Raw genomic sequence first — 18,049 nt, forward strand, 5'->3', positions numbered from 1 at the left:
GTGTTTCTGAAGGTTTTATTGATGACTATGATGTCTTTCTGCTTTGGGTTAAGTTGAAACATTAACCACAGATGGTTGACATTGTGGAAAGAAGGAAGTATTTCTATCATGGCAACATGGTTTTGTTGAAAAACCGGAGTCAGGCTACAGCTGCTATTTTTGCAGGGAAATTTCTAAATGGCTTGGGAATAAAGTTTCCTATTAAAATTTTAAACTAGCATGAAGCATGGCACTAGATAATTAACTAATATGTTCACTGCTTTCCAAACTGCTTTTTGTTGTATTGAAATTGGGCACAGTGACATTGTGGTAATGTTTGATTTTCAATATATTCTGTAGCCATGCATGCCAACAACAACTGTCTATGGTAGTGGCAGGATCATTCTGTGGGCATTTCTTTGCTGTTATACCTGTTACTGACTGTGTGTAGCACTTAGCTAAGAAACCTCTGGTCAAGCCAGGATTGGATCAGCACAGGAACAAATATAGGTCTTGGGTTTGTTCCTAGAAAAAGTCAAGGCTGCCAAAAAAGCTGCTGGGATAAGATTTAAAAGTAAATTACAGTAAACTCATTTTGTTCTGAAACAAAAAATTGCTGCCTGGGATCTTAAACAAGGTGTTGCAGGTGATGTTAAATATAGCATAGTTTAAAGAAGTTGACTTTATTTGACACGAGAAGTCCAATTTGTTTCAACTGTTTAATCCCAAACCTCAGGGTGTTGCATTAAATCTCCAAATCCAGGACTAATTTATGGGGTCCTGCACCAAAGCACCATTAGATTGGATCAGTTCTATCAAGCTCCCAGCATGCTCCATGTTTCATTAAGAGTCATCTCTGCTAAAAGTGAAGAAAGGGTGAAAGTTTCACATGATCTCTGTGCACAAAGGCTCACTGAAAGTGTGTGATCTGCGCTGCCTTCTGATCTGACATGCTCTCCCGGTGTAATGAGGAGATCAGACTGCGTTTAGGCGACTGATGGGTGTATGCTCATATTTCATGCCCGTTAGCAGTTGTCAAAAATGTCATATTTGTCCCACAATGAAAGCTGCGCCTCAGTCTTGCGCTCGGCTTGCTAGCTCTCCTCTGCTGTCTGTGTCACACATGATTAGACACCTGACCTGATTACCCACAGGCGCGCAAAACGTCTAACAGAATGCTGTAGTTTAGGCCTGATTGTTTTCCTGTTGTATTGATCGTTTTAAATGGACAAACAGCTTTTTAGGGTGCTCAAATATTCCCAGAGTGACTGCAGAGAACAAGAATGCATGTGAGATGTCTAGCTCTTTTCTTATGAGCTAAGGGGAATCTTGTAAATTTGTAACACTTTCTTAGTTCCCTAGTCAGCATTAAATAATGAGCTTACTGTGCCAGTAGCTCTGGTCGTTGCACTAATCTGTATTTAAAGCAATTATCAGAAGCGAGACTGCTACACAATGGCTGCCGTCCAAGCGATCAAGCTCAGAAATCAAGCTCAAAGCGCAGTTCCTTGCAAAATAATTTAAGCATTTTTAACCCTTTCACTGCGTTACAATCACAAACTATTATGTACTCTATTAAAATTCTAACAAAGTTTAAAGTATAATTACGCTATAAAACAATTTCTCGATCATTGAGTATCTCTTGGAGCACACAGTGTGTTGGGACTGCTTCAAATCCAGCAAGATAATGGGTGTCCACCTAAACTGATGAGCAGGACCAGGAGAGCATTAATCAGACAAGCAGCCCAGAGGCCCATGGTAACTTTGAAGGCGACGTACGGGTCAGATGGGAGAGTCTGTCGATTGGAAAACAATTAGTAATGCACCTCCATCAATCGGGCATTTGTGGAGGAGTGGCAAAAAAAAGCCATAAGCAGACCAATCAGCAGTTTGCTTCTGTCATGTAGAAGACTCTGCAAAAAGGTGAAAGGTGCTCCAATCAGATGAGTCCAAAGTGTCCTTTGTAGTCTCCATTCTAAACTTTCTGTGAGGCAGAGAACTAAAAATACACATATTCCTGAACACACCATTTACACTATGAAACATGGCATGTTTTTTACATCAGCAGTCCCAGAAATGCTGGTCAAAGTTCATGAGAAGATGGATAGAGGTAAATGCAGAGCAGTCCTGGAAGAAAACATGTTAGAGGGAGCACAAGACTTGAGGCATGGCGCAGAGTTTGACCATCCCAAATATGTTTATTATTCTAAATAATAATAATAATTTACAATAATATAAATAATTATATTAAAATTTAGGCCATTCTTTAACTAGTATGGCCTAGTTAAAGTGCAGAGCAAAATCCAATTGTGAATTTGTGAACAGATTAGACAGTGTGAAAAATTGCTGATCTGAGATACCCTCCAACCAATCTTGCTGAGCTAGCTTATACAGTACAACAGCAGAGTAGAACTTTCAGTATTGTTCTAAAATCCCCAATAAAACATGTAACAAAATGTAAAAAAAACATGTACATCATGGTTCAGGAACTGTGAGAACTTTATGCCAGTTATGTGTTACCTCTTTCCATGTTGACAAGCGAGATACAAACATATTTTACCTTATCATCCAGTGGAAGCTTTCATATCTGATTGATGTTCAGTATCAGATCCACAGGAATGTATTTCATGAAGTTAAAATATGGTGGAAAATGTTCTGTGGTTTGTTTCAGTTTCACCTTCACTTGTCTTTAATTCTTGGTGTTTTAGATTTTGATAAAGTCATTTTGGTTCTGATCCTCAGTCCAGTTTGCAGCCATACAGCTTGGATGGTTTTCACTGTATTTATGTAACATTTCTGCTCAAAGATGCAATTCAGGCATGTAATTATTCAGGATCTCAATACTGCTGCTGCTCACTGTGTGTGTGTGTGTGTGTTTTGGCTTCCTTGGTTTTGTAAAACCATGTAATTTTCCCGTTTTTTCTGCGTGTGGAGCCCGCAGTAGAGGGGCGGGAGTGCCCTGATCTGTGGGGCTTTGCCAGCTTTTGAAGACACCTGTCCCTGCGTGTTGGAAATGTGTCAAATTCAGAGGGTATTAGCCTGCTGAATATGGCTGCAGGGGCCATGGGAAACTTTCTCTCTCGTGGGAATGCTCAGGCAGAGCGTCAGAAAGGAAACAGCTATAATAGATATTTTTATGAACACACCACTAATCTTTGGGTGTTTGCTTAGAAATACATGGGTTTCTTGATGGAAGAAGGGGGACATCTAAACATTCTTTCAAATGGTTCTACCACCGTTTTTGCTTTGTAAAAATGTTCTCAATTCTACATTTTTATTTGCATATTCTTTCAAGTTGATTGAATTGCACAGCTTTTCCTAAAAATAAGGAATTTTTTTTATTTCCTTTGATGACTAAGCCTTATTGTCTGCTCTGCAGAGCCTTTGGCCTTCCCTCGTGAGCTCCGCACTCTTCTCCCCAGCTCTCCTCAGAAATGAACACTAATCTCACTGAAGGACAAATCAAGCAGTTTGTGACTTCAGGCCAAAAGGTTATATTTCCCTGAGTCTCACCTTTCTGCTCGTTGGACAGAATGGCATATTCGAAACAGAAGTCTGAGAGAAGTAGTTTTTCTTTCAGGTTCCAGTCATCTCTCCTTAGGTGCATAGACATAATAAATGCTGGAAGGAGCTGGGGGTGAACAGAAATACCTGAGGCGACTGTCTGTGTAGGGGGTGAGTGGTGGTGTGTAATGACAAGAAAATACCCTGTGACCCACAGAATGGGGCCATATTACACTTATGGTGCATGTTAGTCACCATGCAACAATTGAATGCATTGTTCATGGTGAAAAACACCTGAATCTCCACAATTTTGACCTAAAAAATCAAATGTTTGTCTTTTTATCCCCAAAAGTGAAATGAAAAACTGCTTTAATCTGACATTTTATGATGATCTGCAGAGGAATGTCTTCATCTGATAGTGTCTGTCCCCTAGCTTGTAATTTCCACCCTAATCTCTTCTTATCATTGGTGGTTACAAGAGCTCAATTGGATTTATCTCCAACAGACTTTGTTGTGTTGCTTCCTTAGGTATTGTAGTCTGGTTGGTGTGGAGAGGGGCTACAATTAGAGCCTCCTCTGTTAGGATGCTGCTTTTACTGTCCTCCCACTCTTTGAATTATCCTGAACTAACACCCCCTGTCACGCTTTCTGCATATTTCAATTCAGTGACTGGAAAGAAAAAACATTTGTAGGAAAATAGTGCTCCTGTTTTACAATGCTGCACATTTGGCAATGCTGCATACACTATCTGATCACTAGCTAGGCCAGAGTGTCACAGACTTTTTTGGGTATGATGCGAAATTGTGCTGCATGACCACAGTAAATGTCATGCTATACGTACACCGCACGTCTGCGTCTTCATTGCAGAATCAACAAGTCAAGCACCACATCATTGACTTAACAATAAGGTCACTTAATTGCATTTTACACTGTCTAGTCGTTATTCACTTTCCTCAGGATGCTGGATGCTTGAAAATGAAACTAATGGGAAGTTTGTCTAGTTAATTTGGCAAATAACCGCCTGACCACTTCTGGGAACTAACACATCATTGAAATTTTATTCTCAGACAGTCAGCTGACCTTTAACAAGAAAACATGAAAGTCACATCACAGCAGAATGAACAGAACCGTCTCAGCAGAACATTGTGAATTTCACATCCATTGATCCCAACACATGCGCTAATCAGAACTGACACACATAATTGAAAGATGTGACAGGGTGCTCTCCCTTTGTACTCAAGTATCATATTTCTTTTAGTTTTGTGTCTGATTACAACGAGAACGGCCTTTGAGGTCAAAACTCAGTATTTGGAGTTTCCCCAGCAACCCGGAGTTCTATATTTAATTTGGCTTGTGTGTGTGTGTGTGTGTGTGTGTGTGTGTGTGTGTGTGTGTGTGTGTGTGTGTGTGTGTGTGTGTGTGTGTGTGTGTGTGTGTGTGTGTGTGTGAAAAAGTCTGAACTATTTACAAGCACTTGCAAAGGTTTGTTGTTCATTAAACCAGTAATACACACAGTTCTGTCCAACAAGTATTTGTAAACATGTTCCCCTAGTGTTGGAACACATAATATGGAGGAAAATAAATCGTTATTGACCCAATGTGACCTGGAAGGGGTAGATATCACCTAATCCTAACTGCACCTGAGAGGGACTGATGTGTAAGGATGAGGCCACCTGTGAGTGCTTATGGGGGGAAGAGGCCTGGTTTTACATTACAATGTTCAGGAATCTTCAACAACACCAGAAAAAGCGGCTAGATTTTTCAGTATTGCTATTTTGCAAAAGATGGATCAGTGCTTCTGCTAAATATGGAGACGAGGCGACATTTCTCTAGAAAAGTCAATCACTTTGGAGGTTCTACTAGAGACTGTATAAAAAGCATTTAGTGTTCTCTGTTCATTTGTAACTACTGCCAGCACAGATGTTAGTGTTAAACTCGTAGAGGTCAGTAACTTTTGACAAAGTGTCATCATGTCTTCTAACCTCCAAATAAAATTACAATGCTGCCTTGACCAGTGACTGACCTCAGGAATGTTCTTTTTGTCTTTCCATGCTGCTCATTTTGTGCCAATAATCAACCTTTCCACTCTGCGGGATCTTGTTCTCAGAGTCATTTGGCTCTAAAGTATTCCACATCGGCTCACATTTTCTCCATAAACCTGTGGGTTTTTTTTTTTTCTCTCTTTTTTTTTGTTTTGTTTTGGGGTTTTTTATTAAGGGGAAAGTGCTATAAGCAAAGCCCTGAAGCGGTTGCATTCACTTTGCACTGTTCACTGGTTTATTTAGAGGGTGGGATATTGTTTATGTCTTGATCCGGAATTGAGAAAAGATGGCGCCCTCCCTCTTTGTTAAGCCTGCACCTCATTAATGTCAGATGTGGCCTGTTATACGGAGGGGCAGCAGCGTATGTAAAAATCCACATTCAGACAATTCTTCCATAATGGTTTTCTTGCATGATTCTTTGTGATGAGGCCTTTTTGAAGTTTACAAATTAGCATTTAGTTTTCATTTTAATTTAGTCACACTAAGGGGAATAACATTTTAAAGCTTGAATTTAAGGTTGTCTTAAGTATTTGCTTAGTTTCTTTAATATGTTCAGGCTCATGACTTGTGTTTTGTTTTGCCCTCAGTGAGCCAGCTTACTCTGGATTTTGTTGTCAGCAGCAGCATGCCAGGTCTATTCAGATGAGTGGCATTCAGCCGACAGAAAACGTCACAGGAGGTGTGTCCCGGCGGTAAAAGTGTCACTTCCCTTCCCCTGGAAGAAATCAAATCTCAGTGAAACATTTCGATGAACTTCACGTCTCCTCGGCTGATGTGCTGCCTTTCAGACCTTTTAAGACGTTTGGAGCACACGTGGTCCGTTTTATGCTCTGTGTTTGAATGCACACTGACGTGGACCTCAGCCTGCTGACCCGACTTGTCACTGCGGTGTCAGAAAATGGCGGAGCGGATTAAATTAGAGCCTTCCTCCATCGTATGCCACATTGTGAACATTTGTTATGGAAACTTGGAGGCCCCATGCTGATGATGGCATGATTATCATGTGTGCTGCTCGTGGCAGTGCTTTTTCATTTAGCCTGTTTTTCAAAATGCACAGTTTGGCTTTCATATTGGAACTTTGACTCATGAGGCTGGTAGGCTGTGTGTCTCCTCCATGTTTACTGCCGTTGCTTAGAGACAGCAGACAGAAAATACAAGAGGCTCCTGGGGGTTTGTTGATGACCCAAAGAGTGATATCCCTCAAGCCACTTCAAATATTTGCATAAGAAACTAATTTTAGCTTTTAGAACAGTCTAAGCTCTCCTTTGCTTCAAAAATCCTGAATTAGTTATGACAGAGCCAAAAATGTTGTTTTGAATGCTGTACTCTTGATTTTACTGGCATACTGTATTTTTAATTTGTTGCGTGTTACATCTGTTCTACATTTCAGGGGGAAATAATATAACATTTATGCCTGTAAATATTGTCTAATCTGATGCTTAGTTTTGGTTACTATGCAGATCTTAAATGTGTGACATGCAAAATATTAGTTAAGATGAGTTTGATGCTGGGCTGCACAGTGGCGCAGTTGGTAGCACTGTTGCCTTGCAGCAAGAAGGTCCTGGGTTCGATTCCCGGCCGGGGTCTTTCTGCATGGAGTTTGCATGTTCTCCCTGTGCATGCGTGGGTTCTCTCCGGGTACTCCGGCTTCCTCCCACAGTCCAAAAACATGACTGTTAGGTTAATTGGTCTATCTAAATTCTCCCTAGGTGTGTGTTTGTGTGTGAATGGTTGTTTGTCCTGTATGTCTTTGTGTTGCCCTGCGACAGACTGGCGACCTGTCCAGGGTGTACCCCGCCTCCCGCCTGGAACGTAGCTGGAGATAGGCACCAGCAACCCTCCCGACCCCATTAGGGACAAGGGTGCACAGAAAATGGATGGATGGGTGGAGTTTGATGCTTTGTTACATGTTTAGACCTCCTGAATCTCTCTAGATTCTCTACAGAATTAAGGAGCTGTCATCGGTTTAATTAATGCTTTAGAACATCATCATATTTAGCAAATCCTCAGGTTCCTCGCGTCAGCAGGTTCAACCAATGTCACTTCACCTTTATTCAAAAAATCTGAACTAACCCTTTAAGCACTTATTAGAGATGTACTGAAAAATCATTTGTTGACCGGAATTTGCCCATTTTCATCTTGACTGGCGTGAACAGCCAGCTAGATATCAACTAATCCAATTAAGTAATCACACCATACTGGAGTACTAATGGGTTGTGCTAACAATAACACTTAGTGGTGGAAGCTGTTATGGATGGAAGAAAAATCCAAGCTATCCATTTCTAGTAGGGTTCAGGCCATTTTTGTGCATCCAACAACAAATTTAATGTGCTTTAATTCATTTTCTAGGTTTGGCAAAACTATAAATGTTCAGAACATATGCTTTGATGACTAAAGGAGGATAATTCTTATTCCTATGTTTTCTGTTTCAAAACGTCTATCCATGTCAAAGTACATTTGTTTTACTTTACTTTTTTAACGTGAGATTCATTATTTCAATTGCCCATTTAGATCTCAAAGAAAACTGGAAATCTGTTGTCCAGAAACAACCTGGTCATAGGAAACTATGATTGCTTTAAAGTAGCTTTGCTTCATATAAGCATGATGTTGATGCAGTATTGTTCCAGTTTACCATGAAACCTTGATAAGCCAAGTTTCACTTAACATTTGTGAATTTATTAGATATTTGATAGATAACATTCTATAAATATCTAAATAAACAAATGTGGTTCTGTTTTTTAATGTTTTTTTTTTTAAATCAAGAATCATATAGATGATGAATTAATTTTACATATTTTGTTTTATTAAAGACTTCTAGATATTTAACATTGACACTAGGTGTGTTATGTAATAAAGCTTAAGAGTTCGTTTTAGCAGAGGAAGCCTCCCAAGTGAGAGGCGTGTAAGGAAGAGGTTCCAGAAATTGTTTGTGTGGCGGGATCGAGCTCCCTCTGCCTGTTTTTGTCATTAGTCCACTAACTTCCTTCAGCGTTGTGTTGAAAGCATTTCCAAACATTCTTCACAGACATGTCTGACTGCAAACACTTGTCCTGTTTACTTTAAATTCACAGTTCCTGATAAATACAATAGCTTTGCTTTAGTTCGTAACTTTACATGGAACCAGACTAAATGGTCAATGGACAGATTCTGTCTGCCTCTACTGTAACACTGCCTGCTGTGTGTGCAGCAGGATGACCTCTATTGGAAACTCAAGTGTCCCATAAAACACTGAAAGCTTATTTTAAATGTTAGCTCATAGCCGCCCAGTGCACAGTCCTATAGCTCTGATGTTAAACTCCTGAGAGGTTTCCACTGCACTGCTGTTTGAAAAGTCATTGTCTCAAAGCTTGTTGGCTGCTTATGCTGGGAATAATCCATAGTTGGGGGTCAAGGGAGGTTAAAAGGGTGGAAGGGTGGGGGTAGCTGCAAGAATAGACCAAGAGGAGGGGCACAAGTATGTGACGGGGAGTGTCGGTAAAATATCTCACACTGTAGATGTGTGCATTTGCACAGGAGAAGATAATCTGCATTTTCTACTGGGATGATTAGGCATTCTCTTCAGACAGAAGTAGAAATCTTCCTAAAATATAGAACATTAGATAAACATAACTTTTTCTTTATTTATTTACATACATTTTAAAATGGATAATAATCGCTGTTTTTAATTGTCCTGCTTGCAGGGTGTTTATAGATAGTGGTTTAAAACAAATGATTTGCAAAAACATGCAAACTGTTTGCTTTGTCTAATACATCTGAGCTCAGCCTTGCATTGTAATTTTTTGTTTTGCGTGGATAGATGGCTCAGTAGTCAGATGATACAGTAGATTAATCTGGTTTGTTGCCTGCTGGGCTTGAAGAGTGCAGTTTTCGGTGGCATAATAACCCAGTGGCCTTAATCCAACTCTGTAGCCACTAGGGCAGTGTGCGGGGGTTCCTCTGCTGCAGCTCTGCTCTTCATACAAATGCTCAAATGAAATAATAATAATAATTTTAAAAAAAACATGCCAAAAAATGTTCTGTGTGATCTTAGTGTATGTAGTCATCCACAGAGATTTAATATATTTTACAGGGATCTTACTCAGTGAAAACCCAAAACTGGTTGAAATGAAAAAAAAAGTCATTTTTTTCAGGGTGCATTTTACAATTTAAATCTTTCTATTTAAGCAACAAATATTAATTAACAGAACTACTATTGTCAATATAATGATAATGTTGACCTTATTAATTAAAAACAAAAATTATACTCATATAAATCTAAATAATCCATAATCTAATGAATTAGCCAGGATTGATTCATTAATCCTGGCTAATCTATTTAACAATAATATATGATTTATTATTAGAAATAATAAATAATCTTATTTATTATTAAAATAATAAATAATCTATTAACTGCATACAAATAATACATACATGTACTATGCTTATAGATACATAGGTTTCTAAGCAAAATGGATTAAAATATAAAATTATCAACAAAATAATTAAAAAGGTGCATCACATGAATATAATCTATTACATTTATTGATTCAGTTAAAATGATTCTTAAACTCATTTTAAAACTCTAAAAGCTAATGTAAAAGTTGCCTTAGCATAAAACACATATTTGAAATATCTGAAACAAAAAGCTAAATTAAGAAGACATAAAAGAGTGTCCAGTTTGCTTTTAACAACCAGAGAACTCTGAAACATCCTCCTGTCTTCATGGATGTTTGTCAAGTTAGACGTAAAAGAAAAATTTATGAAAGACAATTTTTCACCCAGTTAGTTTCTATGAACTGTCTCAGCATCAGGTAACTTACCTGGAGCTCTCCCTGCAGACCACACAGACCTCATGGGAGTCCCGGCCTCAGGCATCCTCTGATAAAGCTGAAGCAGCAGCTGAGCACGTCTGCCTCCAGTGGGGTACGAATCTGATGCTATCTGGCACTTCTGGGCCAAACATGTACATTAATAGAGCCAAAATTGTGTCTTTAATAAGCTCTCAGCATCTAATGTGACATGCATGCTGGAATAATAATAGAGACCAGTGGGGTACAGTAGACTCACTGACTGATAATCAGATTCATGTACAAAACAGTGAAAATATAGTTAGAATATGCGGTGAAACACTTGTTTTTTATAGTAACATGAAGTCAGAATCTTCACCTGAAAGTGCTCTTTTAGATACGAGTATAATTACCTGAAAATCCCAATTTTAGGGAAGAATCTCTGACAGGAGACAGACTGTGCTAAAGCTTGCACGGATTCGGAGGAGCACTCGGCTTTTGGGGGGGGATTAGGGAGCTTATTTCCACAGCAGAGTGGGAGAACTGGAGCCTTATGTGCTTTACCTTACTGGGAGGGGGGGAGGTTTTCGTGTTTTGATAAGGAGAGGGAGGCAGTTTAGATGAACACTTGAGTTTTAGAAGAAGTATTTTGTTGGAATAAAAATGAGAATGTCTCAGGAAGTTATATTCTAACATCTTAAATAAATCTTGTTCCTCCCATTGTCACGCGGAGCATTCCAGGCATGCCAGAGCTGGAGACATTAAATGTACACTCAACAGATTAAACAATGAGCAGGAGGCGACAGACTGCAGCAGCAACACTGTGGCGGCTCGTTTTCTGCTGCAGATGCTGAGCGGTTTATTCATAAAGTTTCACACATGTGTGTTTTAGTCCCATTTTTCATTTTATATGTGGTTTCTATAAATTTCCCTCCCTCCTAGTATTTCTTTGTTGGGCAGCATTTTGTTTTTGTGAATTACTGAGCCGGTTTATTTTTACCTGATAGACTTATGCTTTGACATCTCGTCTATTGTCTGACCGTGGGAAACGAGACTGTAGTTTCAAGGTCTTCAGCTGTCTGCAGCTTATCTGTATTACAGCCTGATGTTCTTCCTGGACATCCTCTCATGTCTATAGTATGAATTGACATATTAGACCTCATCATTGTCTTTGTCATCAGTAGTCAGTACAGGAAAAACAGATTTAAGCAATAAAATGTGCTGTCCACAATGTTAAAACTAAGCAACAAAAAAAAGAAATAGGACTTTTTTAAGTGCCAAAGAAATGTAAAAAGGCCCATTTCCTACTGCACCTCAATCCCCCTCCGTTTAAAGTATTGCTCCTTCGTTTAAGTCATGTTTTTGCTCGAGTATGTGTTGTTAAACTGTTTATACAACTTCCTACAACTTTTCATTGGCAAGATCATTATTATTTTTTTATCTCTGCTAAGGACAGTACCAATAATATTGGTACTAATAATAAATTTTTTACTTGTTGTTCAAGATATCCCAATCAGGCTGTTTTGGAGTCTCTGAAAACGAGCCAAGTCATATAAGATTAGACATTATCTTTTGTTGTTGAAACAGTAAAAAGTTGGTGACAAAATGGTAATATCATTTTTGCTTTCTAGTTCAAGCCAAATGAAGGCAAAACTAGAGTCAAAATGATGACATGATGAGTTTTTAACAATGAAAAAACCAAAACAAGGAGCTTAAAAACTGAGCCAGGAGTGGAAATGGCAAAGGAACCAGGTGAGCTCATTAGTGGTGGTGAGGAACAGCTGTGGCAGAGAGGAAGCAGGAAATAAGGGAAGAAACTAATTAACACAAAGAGAGTTGAATTAAAGACAGAGAAGTAAAACCTAACACAGAGCTAAGAGAATAAATCCAAATACACAAAGAACTGGAAGATAAAACTAAGAAACCCAAACACCCCAGGATTGTGACAGGGATTTGCTACTCCTGCTCAAATACTTCTACCTCAGTCTGATGACTTTAATCACCCAGCACAGCCTGTCTTTGAAGGAGTGGTTGCGCACGGCACCGTTGATGCTGGATCAGCCACTGCTCAACTCAAAACACAATAACTAAAAACTTTTCTTGTGTCCTTGTCACAGGAAAGTCTTGCAATGTTTCTGAAGTGAATAAAAAATAACATTTCAGTTCAGAGTTAAAGAAACTTCGATTCTGCCCCACAAATGATACAGACTTCTTGCATGTGGATGGAGACTATAAGACAAAGATCTTGAGGTGCTTAAATTAATTATTGTGTTAAAGAAAGACAAAGCGCAAAGGTCTCGGATTAGATTTGGATTATGAACCCTTACGCCCCCCCCCTCTGCTTCCACTACGGCCCCCTTGCAATCATCCTGTCCTTCATTATAAAGAGCTCAAGCACAGCTACAGGCTCACATGTATCCTATAAAGGAGATAATCATTTTTGCTCTGAAGAGAACACTTTGCATGGCAACAACAGATTTGAATAGAGAACAGTTCTTGTTTGGATGGGTGTGGGTATCCTCTGATGCAGCTCTCTAGTGAGTGACTCAGCTCAGATTTGTGTGAGACTCTCTAGAGGGGCGTGTGTAAGGGCGAGTTGGAGTCTTCCTGATGCACCCTGCCCTGCATTAGTTACCATGTGAACCTGATGCCCACCCTTGTCTCTGTGCCAAAGGAGTTCTGCAGGAAGGATGTGCTGACTGCAGAAGGATTGAACCGGCTGAATCGCTAGGGGTGGAAGTGTATTTTAATACACTGCTGTGCACAATACAGCACAGCATGGTTGCATTTATCCGTGTACAGCAAGGGGTTGTAACCTGAGTCAAGGAGCTGTTTAGCTTCAGTTCAGATAACTCCCTTTCATGTGATAGACAGACGTAAAGTGATGCATGATTGTAAAAAAAAAAGAAAAGGGGTAAGCATAGTTTTTAAAACGTTTTCACTGCTAAAATCTGAAAAGTGCATCTTGTATGTGTATTCAGCACATTTTATTTGGCACAAAGGCAGCATCGTGCTATGGGAATCCTTCTCTTTGGCAGGATTGAAGCTTAGCAGTCTGGAAGATTCACAGTTTAACACCACACTTCAGATTTTCTAAAGTGAAAGTGAAATGATCCAATGAGGTACATTTAAGTTACCTTAAATAACGTTAATGGTTATTTAAGGTGACAACACCTTAAATTAATGGTGACAACAGCAAAATGTGAAAAAGTTCCTTCTGTTCAGAGGACAACCTTACGAAACATAGGGACGTATAGTTGGCTCTTTTGTCCTCGATGGTGGTTGCTGGTGGTGGAGAGAGCAGCTTCCCCGAACTGGCCTCTGTGTTAAGTCCACAGGAATAAGAGCTATTTATTCAACAGAGTCAGTGGGACATTGAATCTTAAATCTCTTCCCTTCCTCTCACTCCACTGGCCCAATTATGAACCCAATCACAGCAGCACCTTCCAGCCATGCACTTACTTAGTGGAAGTGAGAAAAACAAGAGAATAAAGATGTCACGTGAAGCAAAAGTGTCTTTTATATAAAAATTAAGCATTTTCTCATGACCGGAGAAGAGATTTATTTTAAGTGAATTTGTCCTGTGTGAATTCTAACCTCTTTTTCCTGTCTGTCTCTTTTTTCTGCTCTATCCCTCACTCACCCCTGTGTATGATGGATTGACCTTCTGCTTCAACAGAAAACAGTCCAAGGTATGTGTGTTTTATCCATTTATTCGACAGACATTTGTTACTCACAGATCAAAACATCCAGAAGTAACAGACCCAAAAGGCCGGACAATTTCTCCTGCACAGGTCGATTCTTCATTGTGACGTTGTTTCTACAGACATGATTGAGTTTGGTTTTTTTATTGGTCGATCGGTGGGTGAGCAGGAGCCAGATAGATGTCCGTGTGAATGTGTCAGCACTCTGAGATCTCCCAAACACCCACAAAGGCTCCACAATGAGAGAGGGATGAGTGCGGACATTGGGGCTGTGTGTGCGCTCATTGAATGCCGCATTGTTGCAGTGCACCCCCATTTCCCCCCCTGACAACATGCTAGTGACTAGCTCAGAGATGTTTCACACACCAGGGACGGGCTTTGTGCTCGGTACACTCACTCAGGCACCCCCCACACCCCACCCCCACCCCTCCCCGACTGGACTGTGGGCGTGCATGGTCTCTGGGGCATGCGAACCTGAGCTGCCCCGTAATAACCCTCCACTAAGATGAGCACGTGGCCGTCTGCTTAGTTATGACACTCAAATCATTCTTCCTGCATTCCTCAGTGCAGTCGCAGAAAACTAGTTTTTTGTTTTGTTTTGTGTTTTTGACCAAAAATTTGTCTTTTTCCTTTTTTGCATCATCATGATTTTCACTGCTGATTAATAGTAATTGTCCAATCAAGAGAAATCTGTTGTGCAATCACACCCTCTGGCTGGACTGAGACAGAACAGAGGGCACTGGAGCCCCAGTTTCCAAACCAGCTCTAATTGAGAATGATGGCACTTTTGTTCCTTTGAATGGAACCCACTTACTTGTCTGAAGTCACAAGAGGAAGTCTTGCTTTCAGTGCATTCAGTGATCTCAGAGATTCCCAAGCTGACTGTGCAGCCACGACTTTCCCTGGCCATTAGCCCTTTTGGTGATTAAGAGGGAGTTTCAATTATGTTGTGGTATTTGTGTTGGGAGGGAAAGTGTTTTGGCAGTGCTACTGCAGCAGACTAAGGATCAGGGAGGAGGCCCTCTGCAATCTGAGGATGAGTATGCAGCTTCTTTTTTTTTTTTGAGTCTTGGAAAATAAGAAAATACAGCAAATATTCCCTGATATGCAAATAGATCCAAATATCTAGTGAGAAAACTCCCAGATGTAACACATTAGAAAAATGAAAACATTTAATTTAAAAAAGTTTCATTTAAAAAAGAGCAGTTTAAAATTTTACAAGCAGTATCTACGAAACAAAAAAGAAATCAGAAGTAACACATTTTACGTCTAATCTGCACAAATTGTGGAGCTTTTGATCTTTTGCAGATTAAGTCAGAAATGCACCAGAGATTAGAGGGAGATTTTATTTTGATGGGCTTTGATTGGTTATTGACAGATCAAATCCTAATGACTCTTAACTTTTTCCAGTTCATTAAATGCATCAGTATTGACCGGCACCATTTTTGGTCTACAAACACATCAAACCCCCAGGCAACATGTTTTTTATTCCACTTGATTTTGAGTTTAGTACAAATCACATTAATGTTAGCAACATATGTTAACACCACCGCTATCAAAACCTCTTTGACAAAACATTTTTCTCTGCAATGTGGCACACCTGAAAATAAATCCGAAATCAGTATCGGCGAGGAAAAGCCTTATCAGTGCAAGAAAAACATTACATGTCAGTGTCCACTCTGGACTTAAATCCTGCTGAACTGCAACTGGCACATATACAAACACAGATGCATCTCACCAAGGTTGTTCAAAATGAAATTAGAAATGCATAAATGATTATATGCTGCATGCAAACTAGCGGGGGCTGCTCTGTCTGAGATAGCCTTCTCTCTGTGCCTTATTAGTCCAGTGTTCCTGCAGGTGCCTGGAGGATAGTGGGCCTTTCTGTTGTTAAAGTCTGTGCTGAGAGACCTGGGCCTGAAAGCCAAGAGCCAGCCAGCCTCCAGCACCGGGAACAGCTATGGCCCAGTTTCCTTGGAGATGAGGGTCACCGGGTGCTGAGATTCTTTCCTCGGAAGCGCACACACTGATTTATGAATTCATTCCACTGCAACAGAGAGAACTCTCTGCTGCTTAACGCAGACAGTCACGGTCCAACCCTGATGAATGTCACCTCAAACAAAGCCTCTCAGGTTTCATCTTACTCTCTCAGACAAGCCCTGTCCTGCTGTTTGACTGTACAAAGCTGTACAATAATCCCCGCTTCTGTGCGCTTGGGGTTTTCTTTGCACCCGGCGTGCTCTGACAGGTGTGACAATCCATGTTTACATTGTCTGACTCCATCTCCTTCACAGGTGTTTGCTTTTGACCACTGTTTCTGGTCCATGGATGAATCCAACGTTCCCAAATATGCCGGTGAGTCACTGATCCTGCCCTCTACAAAAGGGCTCAGATGATGAAGCAGGCCTATGTGAAGAGCTTTGTGTTGCAACTGTATAGGCAGGGAAATTCCAGCCTTGATGGGATGCAAAGCCTTAGCAGGATTTGGACAAATGGAATCATTTGGATTTTGGATACATACATTATCCAAAATTAGTTGACGCTTGTTTTCTTCCAAGTCAAAAAACATAAAAGCATGTAAGACATTTACCTATGTCCTCATCTTGGAGTGTCATGCCCTCTAATGTTGTAAATGAAGCCTTCTCAGGAGCTTTTCAGCTGCCTAACCGGTGCTATGTTCAAACAAATTCATAAAACTTTCATATAATAATCCCTCTGAATACTTGCTTTGCCATACTTCTCTCATTGTGAGACAGAAACATAAAGCTTGCGTCTACTTTGTGTTGAACCGACCGGGCAGTCTGCTCAGTGAAAGGCTGTCTCAAGGGCCCGAGCCAAGGCTTTATTTAGCTCATTAAACAGCTGTCCCATTCAATGGGGCCGCGGCAGCGAGCAACAAGAAAGATTTCTCTGCACAGCTTTACATTTTCCACACGACCAGACAGGAATCTGTCAGACCCTTATTCAGTGCTCTGTGGACCTTGTCAATACACATCTCTGAACTGGTTTTGCAGACTAGTGAGGCAACCTGATAATGGTGAAGACTGTTTATCCTGATCTCCATGGTGACTGAATCTTTCTCTGAAAGGTCAAGAGGTGGTGTTCAAGTGCCTTGGAGAGGGAATACTTGAAAATGCATTCCAGGGGTACAATGCCTGCATATTTGCCTATGGACAAACAGGTAATAAGAAAAAAAAAATCTTTTGAAATGCTGTTTTGCATGCTGGATTGTTGGATAATGCTTTCTGTTTACACTTAACAAATTGATCTAGAATGCCTTAGCTGCAGGCAGGTTTATCTCTTCAATGCTTTGTATAGGCTTCAAAATTTTAAAATTTTTTTAAAAAGGGATAATAATTAATTTCTCCTCACCAAATACTTTCCAGTTAGGACATATAAAAAGGGAAGAAGTGTTTTCTTAAATAGTTTTAATAAAACTACTGTTTCTTTAAACAGTAGCTTTAAGAAACATCCATCCATCCATTCATTAATCTATTTTGCTGTTTTTGCTGGTTCTGTATTTAAATTCCAACCAATCAGCCATAAAATCATAGATAACTTTTCCATTTATTCTTTAAATATTTCTAAAAAGGGTAGTGAACTTTGAGAACTCTACAAAAGCATGGAATTTTTACATCAACCATTCCGTCTAACTCTTTCTCTTGGTTTTTTTTGTTGTTTTTCTTTACAAATATCTGCTATGAATCCAGGTTCAGGGAAGTCTTTTTCCATGATGGGAAACGGAGAGCAGCCCGGTTTAATCCCTCGACTGTGCTGCTCTCTCTTTGAGAGGGTCCACAAAGAGGAGAACGAAACCCACACTTTTAAGGTGGAGGTGTCTTACATGGAGATCTACAACGAGAAGGTCAGAGACCTGCTGGATCCCAAAGGGTGAGTGTGGCCCTGGCAGTTTAATGAGTTTTACATTTTGGTCTGCTTTCGATCTGGCGGAAAAGCAGCTGGCTACCAGAAACCTGGTGTTGATTTACTCCAATTCATAACATGGCACTGCGCTCTGGTGTCACTGTTGTGTCTGCTAGTCTGAATGGTG

At 40.1% G+C, this 18,049-nt stretch overlaps 1 protein-coding gene across 5 annotated transcripts in view; it reads left to right on the forward strand.

Annotated features, from left to right (window-relative positions):
* Positions 1–18,049, forward strand: part of kif13a (kinesin family member 13A) — a 43,349-nt gene that overhangs the window by 2,057 nt on the left and 23,243 nt on the right. For 4 of the 5 annotated variants that reach the window (XM_028013570.1, XM_028013572.1, XM_028013573.1 and 1 more), the window contains exons 3-6: positions 13,974–13,986; positions 16,293–16,353; positions 17,087–17,179; positions 17,709–17,889. In XM_028013570.1, coding sequence (XP_027869371.1) covers positions 13,974–13,986; positions 16,293–16,353; positions 17,087–17,179; positions 17,709–17,889 — 348 coding nt within the window. Of the gene's footprint in view, positions 1–3,398; positions 3,471–3,559; positions 3,655–13,973; positions 13,987–16,292; positions 16,354–17,086; positions 17,180–17,708; positions 17,890–18,049 lie in introns of those variants that run through there. The other variant, XM_028013574.1, reaches the window with a different exon arrangement.

The sequence above is a fragment of the Xiphophorus couchianus genome, chromosome 3 (assembly GCF_001444195.1).
Source record: "Xiphophorus couchianus chromosome 3, X_couchianus-1.0, whole genome shotgun sequence".
NCBI lineage: Eukaryota > Metazoa > Chordata > Actinopteri > Cyprinodontiformes > Poeciliidae > Xiphophorus > Xiphophorus couchianus.